Below are 19,423 nucleotides of genomic sequence, written 5' to 3'. Positions count from 1 at the left end.
CTTTCTTTCCAGACCAGAAGATTCCAATGGGGGATGTTGAAATGCCCATAATGATCCTGGGAGACCCAGTGTGCCCATTACTCCCATGGCTCATGAAGCCTTACAAGAGAAACCTAGACAGAACCAAGGAGTGCTTCAACAATAGGCTAAGCAGGTGCAGAATGACAGTAGAATGTGCGTTTGACGGATTAAAAGCACACTGGCACTGCCTTTGTGGCAGGTTAGATCTAAATGAGGAAAATATTCCCATGGTCATAGAGGCCTGCTGTGCTCTCCATAATATTTGTGAGGTTAAGGGTAAAAAGTTTCCTCTGGGGTGGAGTGTGGAGGCAGATCACCTGGTGGCTGATTTTGAGGCTATTAGAGGGACACAACGGGGGCTATTCAAATCAAGGAGGCTTTGAGGCACCATTTTGACAATGAGCACCAGTAATGTGCCTTTCTATACAGCATTCTGCCATGCTTTGTTAACTTGCCACCTTGCATGAAAAATTTGATGATTCCTGACCGTGATTTGTAGTCCACAAATAATCCAATTGCCACTGTGTATTAATTGCTGCAGAAACCACCATGTGTAGGAGACAAATAAAGATTATCTTTCAGAAAGTATGTTTTTATTAAATACCAATTAAGAACACACACAAAACACTTGGTGGAAGGGAGATAACAGTGAAGGGCAGTGTAGGCTCTCATAGCTTTGTGTAAGTCCAGCTATCATTTTGGAAGCTGTCTGAATGGGTGGAGTGAATGGGGTACCAAGACGGGAGGTTGCAAGGAATGTTTGGGAACAGTTTGGGGAGGGCATGGCAAGCAGTTCTGCATCGGCTGCAGGGGGGTCAAGCACGCGTGTATTCTGCTTGCAGTGTGATTAGGGACTTGTACATCTCCGTTTGCTCCTCCATCACTTTTATCATCCACTCCTGGCCCATTAAAATTCACTCCTGGCTGTCCTTTCTGCCCTGCCTGTCTATTTTATAATTTTTATTTAAAGTCTTTCTCCACACCCTGCGTTCTTGTTTTTCAGTCTCTGAGGATTGGAGCACCTCTCGAAACATGTCCTCCTTACTCCTCCTCGATTGCTTCCTTATCTGGCGGAGGTGCTCCGCAAGTTTATAGGGGGTTCCCTGAAAGCCACAATAAACAACAAACACAAGCATGATTGTTAGTGCACTCCAGCATCAAATCATTATAGTAAAATACACATCTTTTTAAATACGAATCAGTTTCTCACTGTCTCTTGGCAAACACACAGCTCGGCGAATGCCCTAAATATGGTGAATTCGGCCCAGGGGTCAGGATGCTCAAGATGGGGCAAAGGGTCTAAGTGGCTTTTTTAAGGGGATCATTGTAGGCGACGAGGTACAAAATTGAAAATTCTGCCACCATTTTCCACAGCCATTATCTCAATCCTGAGGGTAAGCATGGATGCAAGAGTGCATCTCATGCATGCGTGGGGCTTCAGATCAGGTCCTTATGCTGCTCGCTTGTGTGGCACTTCGGTCCCTGCATAAGGGATTTCAGGAAAGTTTCCTACAATGGGAGAAGGAACAAAGCAGCTCTGCCAAGGAATCTTTGGCAGAGAATTGGTGAGTACCTCCAGGAAAGTTTCCTAGAAATCTCTCTGGAGGATTCCCGTGAAATCTCTGTGCACATTAACACTGTTCCGTTGCTCCACAGGGGAATGTGAGGCACACACAAACACAACTAGTCTCATACATATCTATCCCTTCATCCACTTCTAGAATATAACAAAGAAAAGGACACTCTACCTCATATGCAGCATCAACTCAAGAAGATCACTTACCAGAGCTCCCCACGCGTGCATCATGCACACCAGAGACAGAGTGCTGGGATTGGCTCAAACCCTCATGGGTCGAGACGAGGTCCTGGCTTGCCATGGTACCAGATGACCCTATTGCCTGTCCCATCTCATCCTCCAACTCAACCTCTCGTTCACAACTTCGTCCTCGGGGTCGAGTCCACTGTCTCCAACCCTGCCGAAGTATCCATGGGGCTCTTGGCAGTGGAGGTGGGGTCACTGCTGAGGATGGCATCCAGCTCCTTATAGAAGCCGTAAGTCTTCAGCGCAGCACCAGTGTGACCATTTGACTCTCTTGCCTTCTGGTACACCTGCCTCAGATCTTTTATCTTTGCGCAGCACTGATATGTGTGCTGTTCGTAGCTCTTTTCCAATATGCCACGAAAAATCTGACTGTAGGTATCGAAGCTCCTACAGCTGGAGTGGAGCTAGGACTGCACCTCCTCCTCTCTCCACAGTGCCAGCATATCCAACAACTCAGGTGTGCTCCAAGCGGGAAAGCATTTGCTGTGTGGAGCCTCCATGGTCAGCTGGGAAGATGCAATATGAACCATCCATGCCAAGCAAGCAGGAAGTGGAATTTCAAAAATTCCTGGGTCTTTAAAGGGGGAGGGGTGTACCTGGCTGCAGGGCAGTAGAGGTCTAATTGCTGACCAGAGCATTCAGAATGGGCATTGTGGGGCACCTCCTGTAGGCCATATACAGCAACATAACCAAGCATATTGTCTACACTGACACTTTGTTGATGTAACTTTCCCACAAAAAGCTCTAAGCCTCTTGTCAAGGTAGTTTTATTTTGTCAACAAAGCAGGAGAATTTTGTCAGCAGAAGGAGTATTGTAGTGAGTACACCTCCATTGTTTTGTCGACAAAAACTGACTTTTGGAGACAAAACTCTGTAGTGTAGATAAGGCCTAAAAGTCAATATATAACCTCTCAGATTAAAGTTGCAAGTACTCAAAAGGGGCTTTAATTATTTATTTGCAAACAAAGGAATTCTCACCACATCCCTGGATTCTTTATGGGGTATTCAGAAGTTTTAAACATTCCTGTGATAAACCCAATTAAAGTGGAGACTGATGCCTCTAGTCTGTCCCTCTTTACTTTATCTCACACCATTCCTCAAAGTTAAAAAGGGAAAAAAAGCCATTTTATCAGTTTCTTAGAACCTTATCTATTTCCCACTTTCTTATACTCTTCTGGCCTATAGCACTGTTGGGAAGTAAAATGTACTGTGACAGTCTGTATCCCTATGTTCATCCCTTTTACAAGTCTATGATACATTTTGAACAAAATATGCCTTGTGAGGTATCATTTGAAAACTCATAATTTGCCAATTATTGTCCTAGTCCAATGTGTGTGGGCAACGTTGTATGTAAAGGTATATCTTGGCAAAGAAACGGTTGAAGGTTCCCATCGCCACAGACTTTTTGTCTTCTGAACCTCAGCTGGAGATGATTTTCAAAGAAAAAGAGAACTATAAGGCCTGGTCTACACTTGGGGGGGAGGGATCGATCTAAGTGAATAACGTAGCTGAAGTCGACGTACTTAGATCTACTTACCGCAGTGTCTCCACTGTGGTAGGTCAACTGCTGACGCTCCCCCTTCGACTCCGCCTACGCTTCTCGCTCCAGTGGAGTACCGGAGTCGACGGGAGAGCGCTTCGCAGTCGATTTGAAGACATGATAAATCGACCTCCGCTGGATCGATCGCTCCAGAGGTAAGTGCAGACATGCCCTTAGGGATAAAAGGAGAGCAGACACCTCAAAAGATTCCCCCCTTTCTCTTTGCCCACAGCACCAACACCCCCAAAGGACAAGGAAATTAACACTGAACTGCGGGAGGGGTTGTGGCTGAAAGGAATCCAGCCAGTAAGCATGTGGTGAGAGAGATCTTTGCTTGGAATTCATTTAGCTTGTTAAATTAGATATTAATTGCATTTTACCTTTTATTTTTTATAACCAATTCTGACTTGTATGCCTCATTACTTGTAATCACCTAAAATTTTTCTTTCTGTCGTTGATGAACTTGTTTTATCTAAACCAGTGTGTTTGGGAAACTCCATTCCAGGTAACTGGATTTGGGCATATACTTTTCTATTAATGAAATGATGGACTTTATATGAGCTTGTATTGTCCAGAAGGAGAGAGCTGGGCACTACAAGATGCACATGTCTGGGGGAAAGTCTGGGACTGGGAGTTTGCTGGTGTTGCCCTGCAGCTTAATTCATTGGTGGATGGCTGTAGCACTCAAAGTAGTATCTGGGAGTAATTCACATGCTGAAGGCTGCGTGTGAGCTGAGCAAGAGTGGTTGCTCTCACAGTAAACAGTATAAAAGGCACCCCAGGCTGGAGAATTGAGTGGCCACTGCTGTTCAACAGTCCAGATTGTACCTTGGGTAATGTCACAGGTACCTCTCTTAATGAGTAATAATTGTATCCATTTTCCCTAAAGATGCTTTCCCCTTCACCCTACATTGCTGATTGTGAAGGAATGTTCCTCTTTTAAAATAACATATTCACCATCTCCCATCTAATCAGAAATTCTTAAGTGCCTCCACAAATGGCTCATCTAGTCTTTCAAAATGACATAATACTTTGCAAAATAAGCAGTAATGTGGACGTCTTAACAGACACTGCCTAATCCCAAATCTAAAGACTTTTAAAATAAAGAAGGGCTGTTCTTACATTCTCACCTACCTTGATGATTGGACAAGCATCCCCTCTTCAAAACTACTTTAATGCTTAAGGCTTCAGAGATTCTTTTAAATAGGTTAGGCCTTTCTGATTATGTGTGATCTGTAACCACTGAAATCTCAGAGTTAAATGCCAAGAAAAGAGAGGTTTCAGTCCTTTGCTTCCTAGCTGTGAATGGCAAAATCATTTTTTTGGTTGCAAAGAAGTACAGTAACATAAAATCTTATTTTCTCTTCTGCAAATAGAGATATAGTGCTACAAGGAAACAAACTTGAATTTCTTTATGTTTCACATCAGAAAGCATGCCTGCCTAGAAACCAGAATCCTTCAGTGGTACAGAGGACAACATGTATTATAAAGGAATCTTTAGTTATTTCTGGGATGCAACTGCTCCTCGTCCTATCTTCAAAGATGCTTTGCTTCACTCTTGAAGATATTTCTGTCTATGAACTAAGATAGACCGAAACGTTTTTTAAAAAGGCTAACAACCTGAATATATTTGTTTATTTATGAGTTTACCACTTTTCCTTAATCTTGCTATGCCCCATGTCGGTCAAGTTGGCCCCTGATATTTTCACTTTAGACTGTAGAAGAGCACCAATTATTTCAAACAAAGCTCACATGACACCAGAATGAAGAAATTTATTAATATTCTGAGTTAGTCACTAGTAGCCAAGTTTTCAAAATACTGCATACTATTTCAGCAAACCCATAGTAAGTAACATTGAGTTGCACAGAGCAGGAATTCTTAGAAAACTGGTTGAACCTAGTCAACTTCATGTGCTTTGGCAGATGTGCATGAAGGCAGCATCAGTAAGAAGAAGAGGAGTTCTTTACCCCTTCATTTTATAACTGTCTATCCAGAAACAGTAGCTACATGAAGACAAGCTGAGATGATGTAACAAGATCCGTAGATCTTAGTAGTCAATACATTTGGAGAACTCTATTGGCAAATAACCTTGTATTTTTCATGAAAAATCTTTCACTGATGTCCCCACTCACAGAGATTACCTAGCATTAACCCCTCTGTTGCAAGGCTGAAGAGCTCCATAATTTGTAAACAGACCGAAGGAGAAGTTTTACCAAAACGTGTATCAGATCTAACTTCTGATCTGGCTTTTGTATCAACACAAGAGCGTCACCACAGCTTTAGCAGAGTAAGCGTGGCAACCTTCTGTAATGGCAATTTCTGAATAAGTCACAATTCAAGTGACTATCCATTTAGATTACTATTGATTGGATAGGTTAACCCTTTTTGACCTAAACACAAGAAAAGAGTTATGCAAAAACTTTCATCTCTCCACATAAAAGTGGAAGGCATTTTTGATATCCAGCTTATGGAGAAAATCTTCCACTTGAAGGATTTAGAATGAGAGACAGGCAGAGGGACTCATTTTAAATGGAATTGGTATACAAGTTGAGTGAGAAATCTGTGATGAAGTTTGAGAATCACTTAAAAACCAAGAATGAAGCATGAGGACATATCTTATTTACCTTTTTGGAAGAGAATATAGCTATTAGAAACGTCAGTTTAAAGTGCTGTCCTGGTCTACACAGGAAAAAACTAAACACTACATCTTACTCAACAGATCAGCACCAAGTCTAATCTGTTTACTTTAATGACTAAAAGAACTTATTACTTCAATACTGTTAGCACTGCAGAACCAATATAACTGAGGGAGCATCAGCAGAGTTTATTCCTTCTCATGCATCATCAACAAAATTGTCTACCAAGTTTCAAATGAAGGGCCAAATTCTGTGTTCAGTCATACCTGTGTAAACTCAAAGGAATCAAATGGTTATACAGATGTAATGGAGAACTTTTGGAACTTGCTTCCTCCTCAACTCTGTAACAGTCCAAGTCCATTAGCCTTCAGAGTCCCCACCTTTTCTCCCTTGACTATGAAGATATGAATGTAGGACAGGGCTGAATAGCAGTGGTGTTGGAGTCTGTTGATTAGTTTTTGTTATATTTATGCTGTTGCTGGGTTATTTGATAAGATTTTGGGTAACTGATGGGTCTGCCTATTTATTAGTATATTTTTAAGAGTGTCAAGGGTGCCTACAGTATTGGATGGACTCTCTACACTGCAGTTTATTAAACATCTAAGGTAATTAAAAACACAGAATCTTTTCTTTAATGGTATTGATGCATGAGCAAGAAAGGAGCTAGCATGACTTTCTCATCTGAGGTAGAGTGTTTGTTACTGGCAGTAAGAAAATCAGAATAAGATTGATCTTCAGTGGAAGTTGTGGCTTGCTTTTCTCTGGTCTGAATTTGGGCCATGAAACCTTTCACTTCAAAGTCATTAGTCTGAATTCAGCTCTGATAGATAGCAATGAAGGGTTAAATCCTGTCCCCATTGTAATCAATGGCAACACTCCCATTGACTCCGATAGTGACAGGATTTCACCCGAAGTAATTTTTATTGTATGGTAAGTGTTCTGTTCCAAGTTATAGACCTGTTTGAAATATTAATACATTAACATAATACATTAAAATACTATAATAGAGTACCTGAGCTCAAGAAAAACAGAGTACTTAAGTATTTTTTTTTTTTTGGTATTAAAAGTGTTTGGTACCTTTAGTATACCTTTATTTATATATAATTTTTTTCTTTTACATACCTTTACTTTAACACATTATACAGTATTGCAAGTTAGGAACTAGCAGGATACAGCATAGGTTGTTCAAACAAACTTAGATTTTATGTTTGAGTTAGTACAAACTCAACCTTAACTACCTGAATTCTACATTACAAATTTGATTACTTCTGTGCTGTTACAATAAACAGAAATCCTGGCTTGTAACAGATCGTTTTCCTATGGTGGTTTTACTTCTAAAATAAATCATTACTTACTTATCCAGAATATGAGGATCCTCAGGGCTTTTATTTTCATATTCTAAAAACTCAAGGAAACTTTGCATGTACCTGAAATATAAAGAGATGTGACATTAAGAACTGGGGTAAAACGTTCAAAGACACCTAAGTGACATAGAAGCCCACTCAGACAGATCATATCTGGTCATGGCACTCTTACTGAAGGAATATCAGGACTTACAGAAACCAGCCTCAAGCCACTCACCACACAAAGGGCCAGCTTCCTTCAAGACACAACCAACTTCCTCTAGAAACTCCACAACATTAACAACCTCCCTCAGAACACCATCCTTGTCATTGTGGATGTCACCTCCCTATAACCCACATTCCTCACAATGATGGCATCACCGCCTGCCTCACATATGTACAAGGCAATGGACAACACTCAGCTATTCCCCAAGCATACTGTCAAACTCATCCATTTCATCCTCACCCATAACAATTTTATAACAATTCAACAATGCTTTGTCCAAACCCTGGGAACAGCCATGGGTAGTAGGGTGGTTCTCCAATATACGACAACCTCTTCATGGGATACCTTAAGGAAGAATTTCTGGACAAATGCACCATGAAACCAACTATATACCTGAGATACATTGATGATACTTTCATCCTCTGGACAGAACCTAAACTCCCTCACTGATTTCCATCACAACTTCAATGATCACCACGCATCCATTAAACTCTCTCTAGAACACTCCTGCACCAGCATCAACTTCCCGGACACCATGATCAGCTTCAGCAATGGAACCCTACTGACCACTGTATACAGGAAACCCATGGCTCATCACACTTACATACACAGATCAAGTAACCACTCCAAATACACCAAGAAACCTGTTATCTGCAGCCAGGCACTCAGATATCACAGAATATACTCAGTGGAGAAAGTCCAGGATACACACCTTAACACGCTTAAAACTGCCTTCACCAAACAAGGACACTCCCCCAGAGAAGTAGATCATGTCATGGAACAGGCCACCCAAATATTCCAAGAGAAACTCCTTCAAAACAGGAAAAAACCCACTGACCGCACGCACCTAGCTGTCACCTACCACCCCACACTGGAATCCATACAGCGTATCATTTAATATTTACAACCTATACTTGTTGGGGAACACATCTTGAAATAAATCTTTCCCGAACCCCCTCGTCTGGTCTTCAAACAACAGACAGCCCTGCTCCGCAATCTCACCAACCTCATTATCAGAAGCAAGTCCCCCACAGACCAGATCCCACCAACTCAAAGCAGCACCAGACCCTGCCATAACTGATGAAAAACTTGCAGACATATACAATGGTCAATACCCTTCAACACACTTTTCAAGATCCATGGGTCATACACATGCCTATCACAATATGTTGTGTACCTCATCCAGTGCACTAAATACCCCAATAACTATGTGGGTGAAGCCAGACAAACACTACACTTTTGAATGAATTCACAGAGAAAAATGATAAAAGACAAAAGATACCATATCACCTGTGGGCAAACACTTTTCACAAAACGACAACTCCATATCTGACCTCTCAGTCCTAGTCCTCAAAGGAAACCTACACAACACCTTCAACAGACAAGCCTGAAAGCTTAAATTCATAACTTTGCTCCTCACTAAAATAAAGGCACTGGATTTATGGCTTGTTACAACAATCTGTAACCCACTAACCTCCCTTTTTTGTCCTATGATTGCAGCCGTGTTAACAGGCTACTTCACCCTGAATAGTATCTTACAATGAGTTAACTACTTATGTTAAACAATCTTTTACAACTTGTATTTAGCTGTGACACTCTTAGTAGGTTTCTCAGACCTGAAGAAGAGCTCTGCATAGCTCAAAAGCTTGTCTCTTTCACCAACAGAAGTTGGTCCAATAAAAGATATTACTTCACCCATCTTGTCTCTCTAACAGGAGCCTAAATCACTTTTGAAATTTTTACCTTAGGACTACAATTTTGTCTGAAACAAAAACATATACAGTACACAAAAAGAGTTCCCTGCAAAGGCTGCTACAAAGTGGGACATTTCCAAGAAGAGCAAAAAAAGGACAGTCAGAATCAGCATGCATAAAAAAAATCTATAATTTAAACCAAAAAACAAAAATCCACACTTTTAAATAAAAAAATCTAATTTAAATAATCAATCTCTTTAAAATAAGTACATGTTCATTTTTTAAAAATAAACCTATTCAATATTTAATTTGAAATTGACAACCTATATTAAGGCAAACTTATTATAAGCCCTAAAAATAATTTAAATACAAAAAATAATATTAAGCAGTACATGTTGGCTGCCAAGTTTTAAAGAAAGTCAAACCATTAAAATGGTTGAAGTCACTGGCTAAAGCACGTGAAATAGGTGGTCTTGGCAGTATGCATCAGAGCCCAAAATGCAGGTATCCGTGGCAATTGTGATGGTAAGAAAGAAAAGAGCTCTCCTACCAATGAAGCTGTTGGAACACTCAAGTCTCCTTTGAAGACGGTTTCCACTGGTGTGCAGTAATGCACCATAGAGTGCTGCAAAGATCTCATATTCGGATGAGCAAAGGGTGTGACACAGGTCATGAGGAGACTATCAGGCCCAGCAGTCTTTGGAAAAATTGTGTAGTTGTTCCAAGATTTGCCAAGGAGTCTTGAATTTTCAAAAAAAATCTCTCTTCTGGAAGAAAGTCTCTGGCCCAAGTGGAGTCCAGGACAGCTCCGATGAAGGTGATCCTTTGCACAGGTTGAAGTGAGGACTTTCTCCCATTTGACTGATAGTCTCCAAGACTGGAGGAATATGCAAATGTATAGGATCTGAGGAGACTCCTGTTAAGAGCTGACCCTTCGGAGTCAGTCGTCCAGATATGTCGGCAAATATTCCTGGGTGTCTGAAGTGAGCAGCAACCACCACAAGGCACTTGAAGACTCATTCGGCTGTGGACCAGCCAAAAGGAAGGACTCACCTGGTAGTGTCTCGTCCTCACACAAAGAATCTCAGGTATTTGATGTGAGTGATTTCCAAATGACAGTAAATATCTTTTAAACCAAGAGTGCATACTAATCTCCTGGAGATAATGAAGGGATAACAAATGAGCATCCTTAACTTGAATGTACCTGTTGAGGTTTTTGAGATCCAGGATCAGTCTCAGAGTGCCCCTTTTCTTGGTGATTAGAAAATAGTAGAAAACGTGGCCCTGAGACTAGAGTGGCAAAAATGTGTTTCGAATCCTGTGTCAGAAGACCTTAGAATAGAGGCTGGGCTCTCAGAAGTATTGATGGGCCTGTCACAGTATCACACTGTGGAGACTGAGAAATCACTGATGAGCCTCAAATCTCTTCCCCATCTAGTAGAGGAAGTGAAGACACAGGAAACCACGCATTAGGTTACCCACTGGGTCTCACCCAGACATAGAAAGCACTGGACATGGGCGCTTGTCTCAAGTACGATCACTGGACAAGAAGAGCACCTCTTGAAGCCCTTACATAGTCCCAGTGAGAGCTGAAGGTTCATAGCCTTCTCATACATGTCTAAACTATTTACAAAAAAATATTAAGCTAGACTAAAGGAAAGTGTAGTCCAGAAGAAGAAAAGGTGTGTTCCTTGTGCTCTCTGCAGTTGTGGCAAAGAAACTGAGGTATACACCACCTTCAACAGAGTAAGACAACAACATCACACTAGTGCAAAAACTCATGCACTCCCCAGCAGACACTACTCTTCAAATAATTCTGCAGCTCAATGGCAGGGGCGCTGTATCCGACACGTTGGAATCAGAGACCTCCAAAGTTATTTTTCTTAGCTTCAAATCTAAGTTCTTCAAACTTTCTATACTAACCTTATCAGACTGTTCAAAGCCTCATCTAACTAGGAAGTGGAGGGAAAAAAGTAACCCTAATTGAAACATATATCCAAGTCATCTGCAGCTGTTTCCCTAGCAGCTTGTAGCACCCTAATGCACAGAGTGAAAAATAAAGATTAAGAATGCAAACCTAGTCAGAGTGGATTTGGGGTTTTCTGAAACCTTGAACATCGGCTCAAGTCCTTGAATTGATGCTGTTCCATATTTTTCTTTTCTTTTATTTGAAGTTAGTTTTTAACCTGCTTTCAGGCACATTTATTAAACATCTTTTTACTTACCTAAGAGCAGTTTGAAAAACTATTAAACTTCAACAAAATAGAAAGGTATAAAACTGAACAAATTTACTTGAAATGGAGATGCACAATTCTGATAAATTAAGTATGTTTCATTATCCAAGTTACATTCTTCCCAATATGCTAAAGCAGAAACTGCCTAGGCAAACAGAAAAATGGGCAGAAAAGCAATTAATTTCTATAGCATAATCCGTTGATATACAAGTTATTTCATTCCATGTTGCACTTTCCTTTGATCATGAACATGGAAAGACAGATTTGAGTAGCTGAATGTGGGAACAAGAAGGGATTTAAGCTTGGACAAACAATGTCTGGCAACATTTTAGCAAAACATTACATATAGTGACTGTTACTCAGCATGAGGAAGGAAAGTACTACCCAGTAGTGGTGTGCTGTACCACTGTAAAATAGACACACACATTATAGGATTTGAACTTTCAAAAATAACTAGCTGATTGGCATAATTTATAAACACAAAGTCAATTACAGTTTACAATTCTGGATGCGTCACTGAAATCACTGATCACAGCCTGTACAAACTTAAAATTTGTCTTCCCTTGGCATTGAAGGGTTTGTGTTTTCCAATACTTGATTACAACTGTCTTTTAAAAAAAAAGAAGCAGCTCAGGAATATTAAACATCTGCAGTGTTAGGGTTTTTTTGTTTGTTAATAAAAGTAAATTCAATATGGCACACTTTCAGGTGAAAGCACTGTAAGAAGTGGCCACACTATCGGCTCCTAAATTTTCTCTTTATTGTTTACTCTACATTTTCTTTACTAGTGCTAGGAGTCTGTAGAAATAGCAGGGGCGCTGGCCTACCATTTTCTAAGGTTTTCCTTTAGAGACCATCTCTGTTATACCCAAGCACTGAACAAATATATTATTATATCTTCACAGCAAGTCCTGTTAGTAGAGTCTCAGTGTGTGAGGTGAAAGATTCTTCTTCCTCAAAATGGCAGTGGCATCTCCACTTGGGTAAAGGGATCAAGGATTGTTTTTCCACAGAGGAAAAAAATAAATTAAAATTAGCATATGTTACTATATAGAAGACGAGTACTTATTCTCAAAATGTGTTACCTATTTAAACCACTCAGTTAAAACAGACATTTTGAAAAGGACTGTGTAGGGCTCTGCAAATTTTTATAATTTGTCACCTTCAAGACTCCTAACAGCACTGGCTCCATCTGTTTGCTTTCCCTACCACTCCGTTCCACCAATGATGCTAGACCCTACTATCCATTGTCCACTTTTCACACCTTCACGCTTGCTTCCATACTGCACCTTACGCTTCATATGCCCTCCCAAAATTTGCCTATAAAGACCCACTTCTCCCAGAAAGCTAAGGAACTGCCCACCCATATTGGCTGTATTAGGGGCCAGTGAGGATTACTGGTAATTATTTAGTCATATATTTTAAAAAATCAAAAAGAACCACCAAAAAGTAAACAGATCTATGTAACTCTATATTCTTATTACCATAACTCTGATCCTCTTTTTCCTTCCCCTCCAATTGTTTTAACACAGACTTATGCCTTATCTTTACTTAGATTATATACTCTTTAGTATGGAGTTAGTGTCTCTTGTTTGGACTACCCCTATGACAGTGGGGCCCCGGGGCACTACTGTAAAACAAATAAATAATGTAAATTACCATTAACTATTGCACTACTGATTGGCAGACTTGTTGCTAATTAGCAAGTAGACAGATTAATCAAAAAATGACTAACGCATCACATGACTTATTTATTTTGTCAAATGTTGTTTAGTTTTACTTGTTTGATAAAACCTGGCAGCATATTAATAAATACAACGTAGTATCTTGTTAAAATAATAATATTTTAGAATTACATCTGCTGACAAATTTTGCTGAAGTAAGAAAAGACTATGATTTGGGGAGGGGAGTTGGCATTTTATAAAGTGCGCCATTTAGCTAAATGTAGATTAGTAAAGTTCTGCTGTACAAAATTCAGAAACATCTTTGAATAATGCTTATAAACAAACAGTTACTCACTTTCTCATAACTGTTCTTCTTTGAGATATGCTGCATACATCCATTCCACTGTATGTGTCTGTGCGTCTTGTGCACCAGTGCCTAAGTTTTCCCTAGCGGTACACGTAGGGGCAGCCATGCCCACGCTTTGGCTTCCCTCATGATCCAAGCCAAGGGTATAGAGGATGGAGCCATGCTGCCCATCCTTGAATTCCTTCGTACTGGAATCCAGATGATAGACTGTGGTGCGCTGGAGAAGGAGGAAGGGTTGTGTACTGGACATATGCAACACATCTCAAACAACATCCTCATGAGAAGGTGAGTTTTTTCTTCGAGTGACTGCATATGTCCATTACTCTTCAGGTGACTCCTAAGCTGTTTTCAGTGGAAATGGGTCTAGCAGTCTCATCGGAAGAGGGACTGCAGGACCGCTTTCTCCACATTTGTGTCTTCCTTTGCTGTGGCAGTAACTGCATAGGCTCTCTCAATTCTATCTAGAGCAGGGATAACTGATGAAAGAGAAACCATATGGAACTTTAATTTTTGTATGTATCTGCTAGGTCCAAAGGTATAGAATGGATCTGACAACCCTTCTGGCTCTGGGTATTAGGAAATACTGGGAGAAAAAACCCTGATCTGCTGTTGAGGAGATATCTCCTCTACAGCTCCCAAAGAATGTACAGATTGCACTTCTTGCCTTAGTATAGTATTTGGAGATGGGTCCGTGAAAAAGAACTGGGAGGGAGGCAGAAGAGAGGGATACAAAGAAACTGCAAGGTATATCCCAATATCATGGTGTTTAGCACCCATTTGTCTCAGGTGATAATCTGCCACACACTTAGGAAATGGGATAACTGGCTCCCAAAGGGAGGGAAAGGGCCAGAAAGATCCAAGCTTATAGGTATGCTGTCCCTGACTAAGACATAAAACAGGCGGCTTAAAGGCCTGTGGCTGACCGGATAAAGTGACTGAAGAGGCAGAAGGTGGTGAGGCCTCCTTCTTTGTGACCTTTGTTTTCACCTAGAATGGTCAGGTTGTCTGTAGGGATAGCCTGAGCTGGAAATGAGGACGATATTTTGTCCTCTTTGTGGCCAGTGTGCATAGGCCTAGGCTCTTTAAGGGTATGTCTACATAGCAATTAAACACTTGAGGCTGGCCTGTGTCATCTGACTAAGACTCGGACTGCAGGGCTGTAAAACTGTGGTGCAGTCTTTGGGTTTGTGCTGGAGCCCAGGCTCTGGGACCCTCGGGTACATCTGCAGGAATCCCCGAAGACCGCAACCACAAGGAATGGTGCAGTTACTGATGTCACCATGACCTTCGCTGCAGAATCTGTGGTAGGTAAGGAAGACTGCAAAGTAGATCAAGAAACCAGACAACTTTCCACCAAGAGGCACTGAAACTCTTCCTTGGAGCCATCAGGCAATTTATTTACAAATCTAGACACTGCCTCCGAATTTGAATAGTCATACCGAGCCAAGAGGGTCTGGTGTTTGGCAATGTGAAGTTGTAACCCTGCAGTTGAATAAATCTCTCTCCCAAAAAGCTCCAGCTTTTTTACATACTTTTCTTTTGGGATAGCCTTAGGTCTACCTCAAAAGTGTCCTTCATTCACTGCAGCCACTACCAGTGAAACTGGGGTAGTGTGAATAAAAATCTGTTCCAACCCCTGGGATGGAACCTGGCATTTGCCCTCTGTGAGCTTAGCCATTGGTGGAACAGATGAGTGGGTTTGCCAGAGCGATCCGGTTGACTGCTTTATCACCTCATTCATAGGAAGAGCTACTTTCCCTGCAGTAGCCGGGTGCAATATGTCTGTACGCTTATGCAGATTCTCCTCCATCATCTCCATCTAAATTCCAAGATCTACAGCCATTCTTTTCAGGATCTCTTGGTAGCTTTAAAAGTCATCTGGAGGATGGAGGAAGCTTCCAGTACCATAATCTCATCCAGTGACAAGGATAATGTAATCAGAGGAGGCAAGGCAGAACCCTCACGAGGCTGATCTTGCACCACTGAGGTAGACAGCTGGTCCAAGGAAGGGTCCAGAAATTTGGTATCCAGAAGCTGTTTGGTACCAAGTACTAGCAGTCTCTCAATACGGGGTAGGGAAGCCTTCCTTCTCATGATCTGCTTCTATGACGAAGAGGAGATGTCCATCTCGATGCTAGAGGCATCCCCACAGGCACCCAATAGGGCCAATGAGGGAACTGATACGGCATCAGAAGACAATTGTGCCTAGACCAAGCCTACCAATCCTTCAGTCTGCTCATGTCAGAATACCTTCTGTGAAAGTGGGAATGGGTTCTGGAGGAAACCCTGGACTCTCTGAAGTAGGAGACATGGACCCACTTTGGACTCCAACAGGGAGTAACAGTACTCCTAAGGCCAAGATGGTGCGGTACCAGGCGACATCCTCGGATACTGGGATTGGGATCTATGTTAAGACTGTAATACCAGGGGTAGCATCAGAGGCTTCCCAGCTATTGGTACTGTGTGTTGAGGTAAAGCAGGTACTAGGAGCCTAGACACTGTCAATGAAAAAATCATTGAGGATGGTACCAGTCTTGAGACTGGTGAGGCTGTAACAGACTCCAACATCGGTACCGAAGACTGCGCAAATTGTGACAGTTCTGGCAGAGGACCTTTGCCTTGAATCAGCAGTGAGAGTGGTACCAAAAGGCACAGCAAATCCTTCACGGCCACACAGATCTCTGGTATTGTCAGCACTGAAATGGATGGTAGTCATTGCTGCTTACAGTGGGACAATCTACTGTCATCACCAATGAAACAGCCAGTCTTGACAGACCAGGGCAGGTCAATCCTGTGAGAGCCACAGTGGGCCAGTACTGGAGAGCGGTGAGCCTAGGGACATGCTCTACCTTCAGTAATGGAGTGGCCTTCCACTGCTGAGGAGTCCCCACACTGAGGACTTCGAAGAAGTTGATGCCATCTTCTTCTTAAGCTTCAGACAGGAGTGGTCCAAGCTCTTATGCTTTCTAGAGGACAGCCCCAGCGGAGGGGATCTCCTATAATTTCTGTCTGTTGGCAAGGCTGGGGGAGCATGACTAGAATGAGTGGTTAAAGAGCTCCCATGAGCCAAGTGAGTGGTTCTGATGCTGGGCAAAGAGCACCCTCTATGAGACTGTATCTAAAAGATTAGATCTCTCTCTGCTTCTTTGTTCTGTATTTGAAGCAGTGGCAGATCAGACACCTGTAGTACTCAAGTAACCTCACCCAAGTATTTTGAACAATGAGAGTTCAGGTCACTAACGGGCATTGCCTTATGACAGGGAGAGCAGGGCTTTTTACCAGAACACCTTGGCACAAGCTTTTCAAGTACCTGATGAGGCCCAGAAAGACTCACATAAAGAAAGTAAAATAAGGTTTAAAAACAAGAATAAAAGGAATAAAGAAAGAAAACCACCAAGAGAGGCAATAGCAAGTATCCCTAGTAAAAGTTAACTATAAAAAATATTGTTCACAGAGGAATGTTTTTTTTACTGTAAAGCACTGAAATTCTCTGGCCACTGATCACGGATGGTAAGAAAGAACTGAAGAATAGGCAGGATGGCCCTTTATACCAGGGGTGGCCAAACTTACTGACCCTCCAGATTGCATATGACAGAAGTTTGAGAGCTGGGGCAGGCATGCCGGGGCTTGGGGTTTCAGCCCCACAGGAGGCACCTGACAGGGCTCTGGGCTTCAGCCCTGCGTGGAAAGGGATCTCGGGACTTCAGCTCTGCAGGAGGCGCCTGCCGGGGCTCAGGGCTTCAGCCCTGCACGGATGGGATCTTGGGATTTCAGGCTCACAGGAGGCACCTGCCAGGGCTTGGGGCTTCAGCCCTGTGAATAGTGCCTGCCTGGGCTCAGGGCTTCAGCCCCGTTCCTGCTGAAGCACCGAGCCCCAGAAGGCATGCCCTACAGTCCTGAAGCCCTGAGACCTCCCTCCCTGCTGGGAGGAAGACAGAGGCGACATGGGGGGGAGGGACACACACCTGGGTCACGTGCCTTCTGAGAGTTTTGCCAGGGTTTGATTGCCCCACTCCGTCACAAGGTGCTGCTGGGTCCCCTCCTCCCTGCATGGCAGTTGCTGAAGCCAGCAAGCTGGGAGCTGCGGCCAAGGGGAGAGGCAGCGGCAAACAGCTGGGAGCTGCAGGGAAAGCCACGGCTTTTGCTGCTACCTCTCCTTATGGAGCTAAAGCAGTGGCTCCCCCCTGCAGCTCCCAGCTGTTTGCCACTGGCTCTCCACATGCAGCTAACATCCGGGAGCTGCAGGGAGGGGTCAGTGAGGCTAAGACCGGGGGTATCCTGACAGGGCATGGCTCAAGCTGTTGGAGGGGAGGGGGATAATCTTTAAATTGTGCCCTCCCCTCCCCCCAGCAGGCACCTGTCGTCTCTAGCAGAAGCCCCTAGCTCCACCACCCCACCGCAGGGCACAAACCCTGGGCTCCCCACACTCCACGAGCTGCACTTTAACAGTACAAATGCCACAACTACACAGCCACGTTAATGCACTGCTGCGGCAGCGCTTTAACGTTGCTAGTGAAGACATACCCCAGTGTGATCAAACAGAAGTTTACTTTTCTTGCTCGTTTGGTATATCTTATGGGAGATAACCTCCAGTTTTGGGGTATATCTGCCTTATTTCTCAGCAGTTTGTCCTGAATTTGGTATTCTCAGTTATGTCCCACAAAGGCACGGTTACACTTGTGAAAAATTCACAGGTAGATGGATTTATGACGATTTGAAAGTATTAGACAATATTTAAAATATGACATTTAGAAGGTGATTAATTTCAGGTATAATCAATTTTGTCCAAGATTCTTCATCAATAAATTTTTTAAGTGACCTGTTAAGACGCTTGAATTTCAGCCAGGAAAAAAAAAAAAAAAAAAAAAAGATTTATTCTTCTGACATTAATGAGTTAGTAAATTTGGCCTTATACAAGTAAATATTTTTCTTTTTAAATAACATCTGATTGCCAAAACAAAATATTTGAGAGAGAAACATAACAGAAACATCATTTGAGGAAATACAAAAATCAATATCTTTTAACAACGCTTTAGAGTCAACATTTATACGACATGGAAATACAACACTGAAAATATTTGTTGCGATTTCTCACAATCAAATCTTATCTGTTACAAGTCCAAACCACATGTATTTCTATTTTCTCAAAAAACAGCTTTCTTTCTGATCTATTATTTCACACATCGTGTTATTAAACAGAAGATCAAGAACTTAATCTTCCTAAAATGAACCTATTACAATAACAAATAAATGTAATACATTCCTCTAATCATGGACTTCAAATGTCATTTCCTGAACCATTACAAAAACTCCATCTGTGAGTTTAGCAATCAGTTAGACCTCTGAGTCATCTTGAAGACACTGGTGATTCATTAATATGCTGACAATAAAAGACTGTTGTTCTTCAAGATGTGTTGCTCTGACTTGCGCGCCGGCTGTGCCGGGGACAGCTTATCCGATGCGGCTTGGGAGGAACAGTGGGAGTACGGAACTGGTACAACAGGTACACCCCAGGGGTTCCAGTACTGCCACTGAACAGGCCATTGCCCCTACCTTCACACCGCTGCCACAGGAGCCACGCTGGTCTCTTGGGCCGGTGGCGATTTGCTTTTTATAGGTGAGGGGCTGAACTCCCCTTAGGCTTGGACCTCGGCCCTTCTGGTGACCAGGGCAGAGCCATCGATGCCATAGTGCCTGCCCGAGGAGTGGTACTGGGGAGCCGGAGACCGGTGCAGCGACCAGGAACGATTCCACACCAGGGGTAATCGATGCCTAGAGAAATTCCGCAGAGTATGCAAAGGTATTTTTACATAAATTTTGTGGATTAATTCTCAAACATGAACAGCATGAAGAGCTGTGCCTTGTGGCAGAACTT

The 19,423-nt window shown here is 42.4% G+C and overlaps 1 protein-coding gene across 1 annotated transcript in view; it reads right to left on the bottom strand.

The window, feature by feature from the left end:
• Positions 1–19,423, bottom strand: part of LOC112118061 (pyruvate dehydrogenase (acetyl-transferring) kinase isozyme 3, mitochondrial) — an 88,382-nt gene that overhangs the window by 35,175 nt on the left and 33,784 nt on the right. Inside the window, exon 3 of the mRNA XM_026649896.2 lies at positions 7,376–7,447. Within this exon, the coding sequence (XP_026505681.1) occupies positions 7,376–7,447 (72 nt within the window). The remainder of the gene's footprint in view (positions 1–7,375; positions 7,448–19,423) is intronic.

This window comes from Terrapene carolina, unplaced genomic scaffold (genome assembly GCF_002925995.2).
Source record: "Terrapene carolina triunguis isolate 2854851 unplaced genomic scaffold, T_m_triunguis-2.0 Scaffold23, whole genome shotgun sequence".
In the NCBI taxonomy this organism is placed as follows: Eukaryota; Metazoa; Chordata; order Testudines; family Emydidae; genus Terrapene; species Terrapene triunguis.
This window is presented reverse-complemented; position numbering and strand designations above follow the sequence as displayed.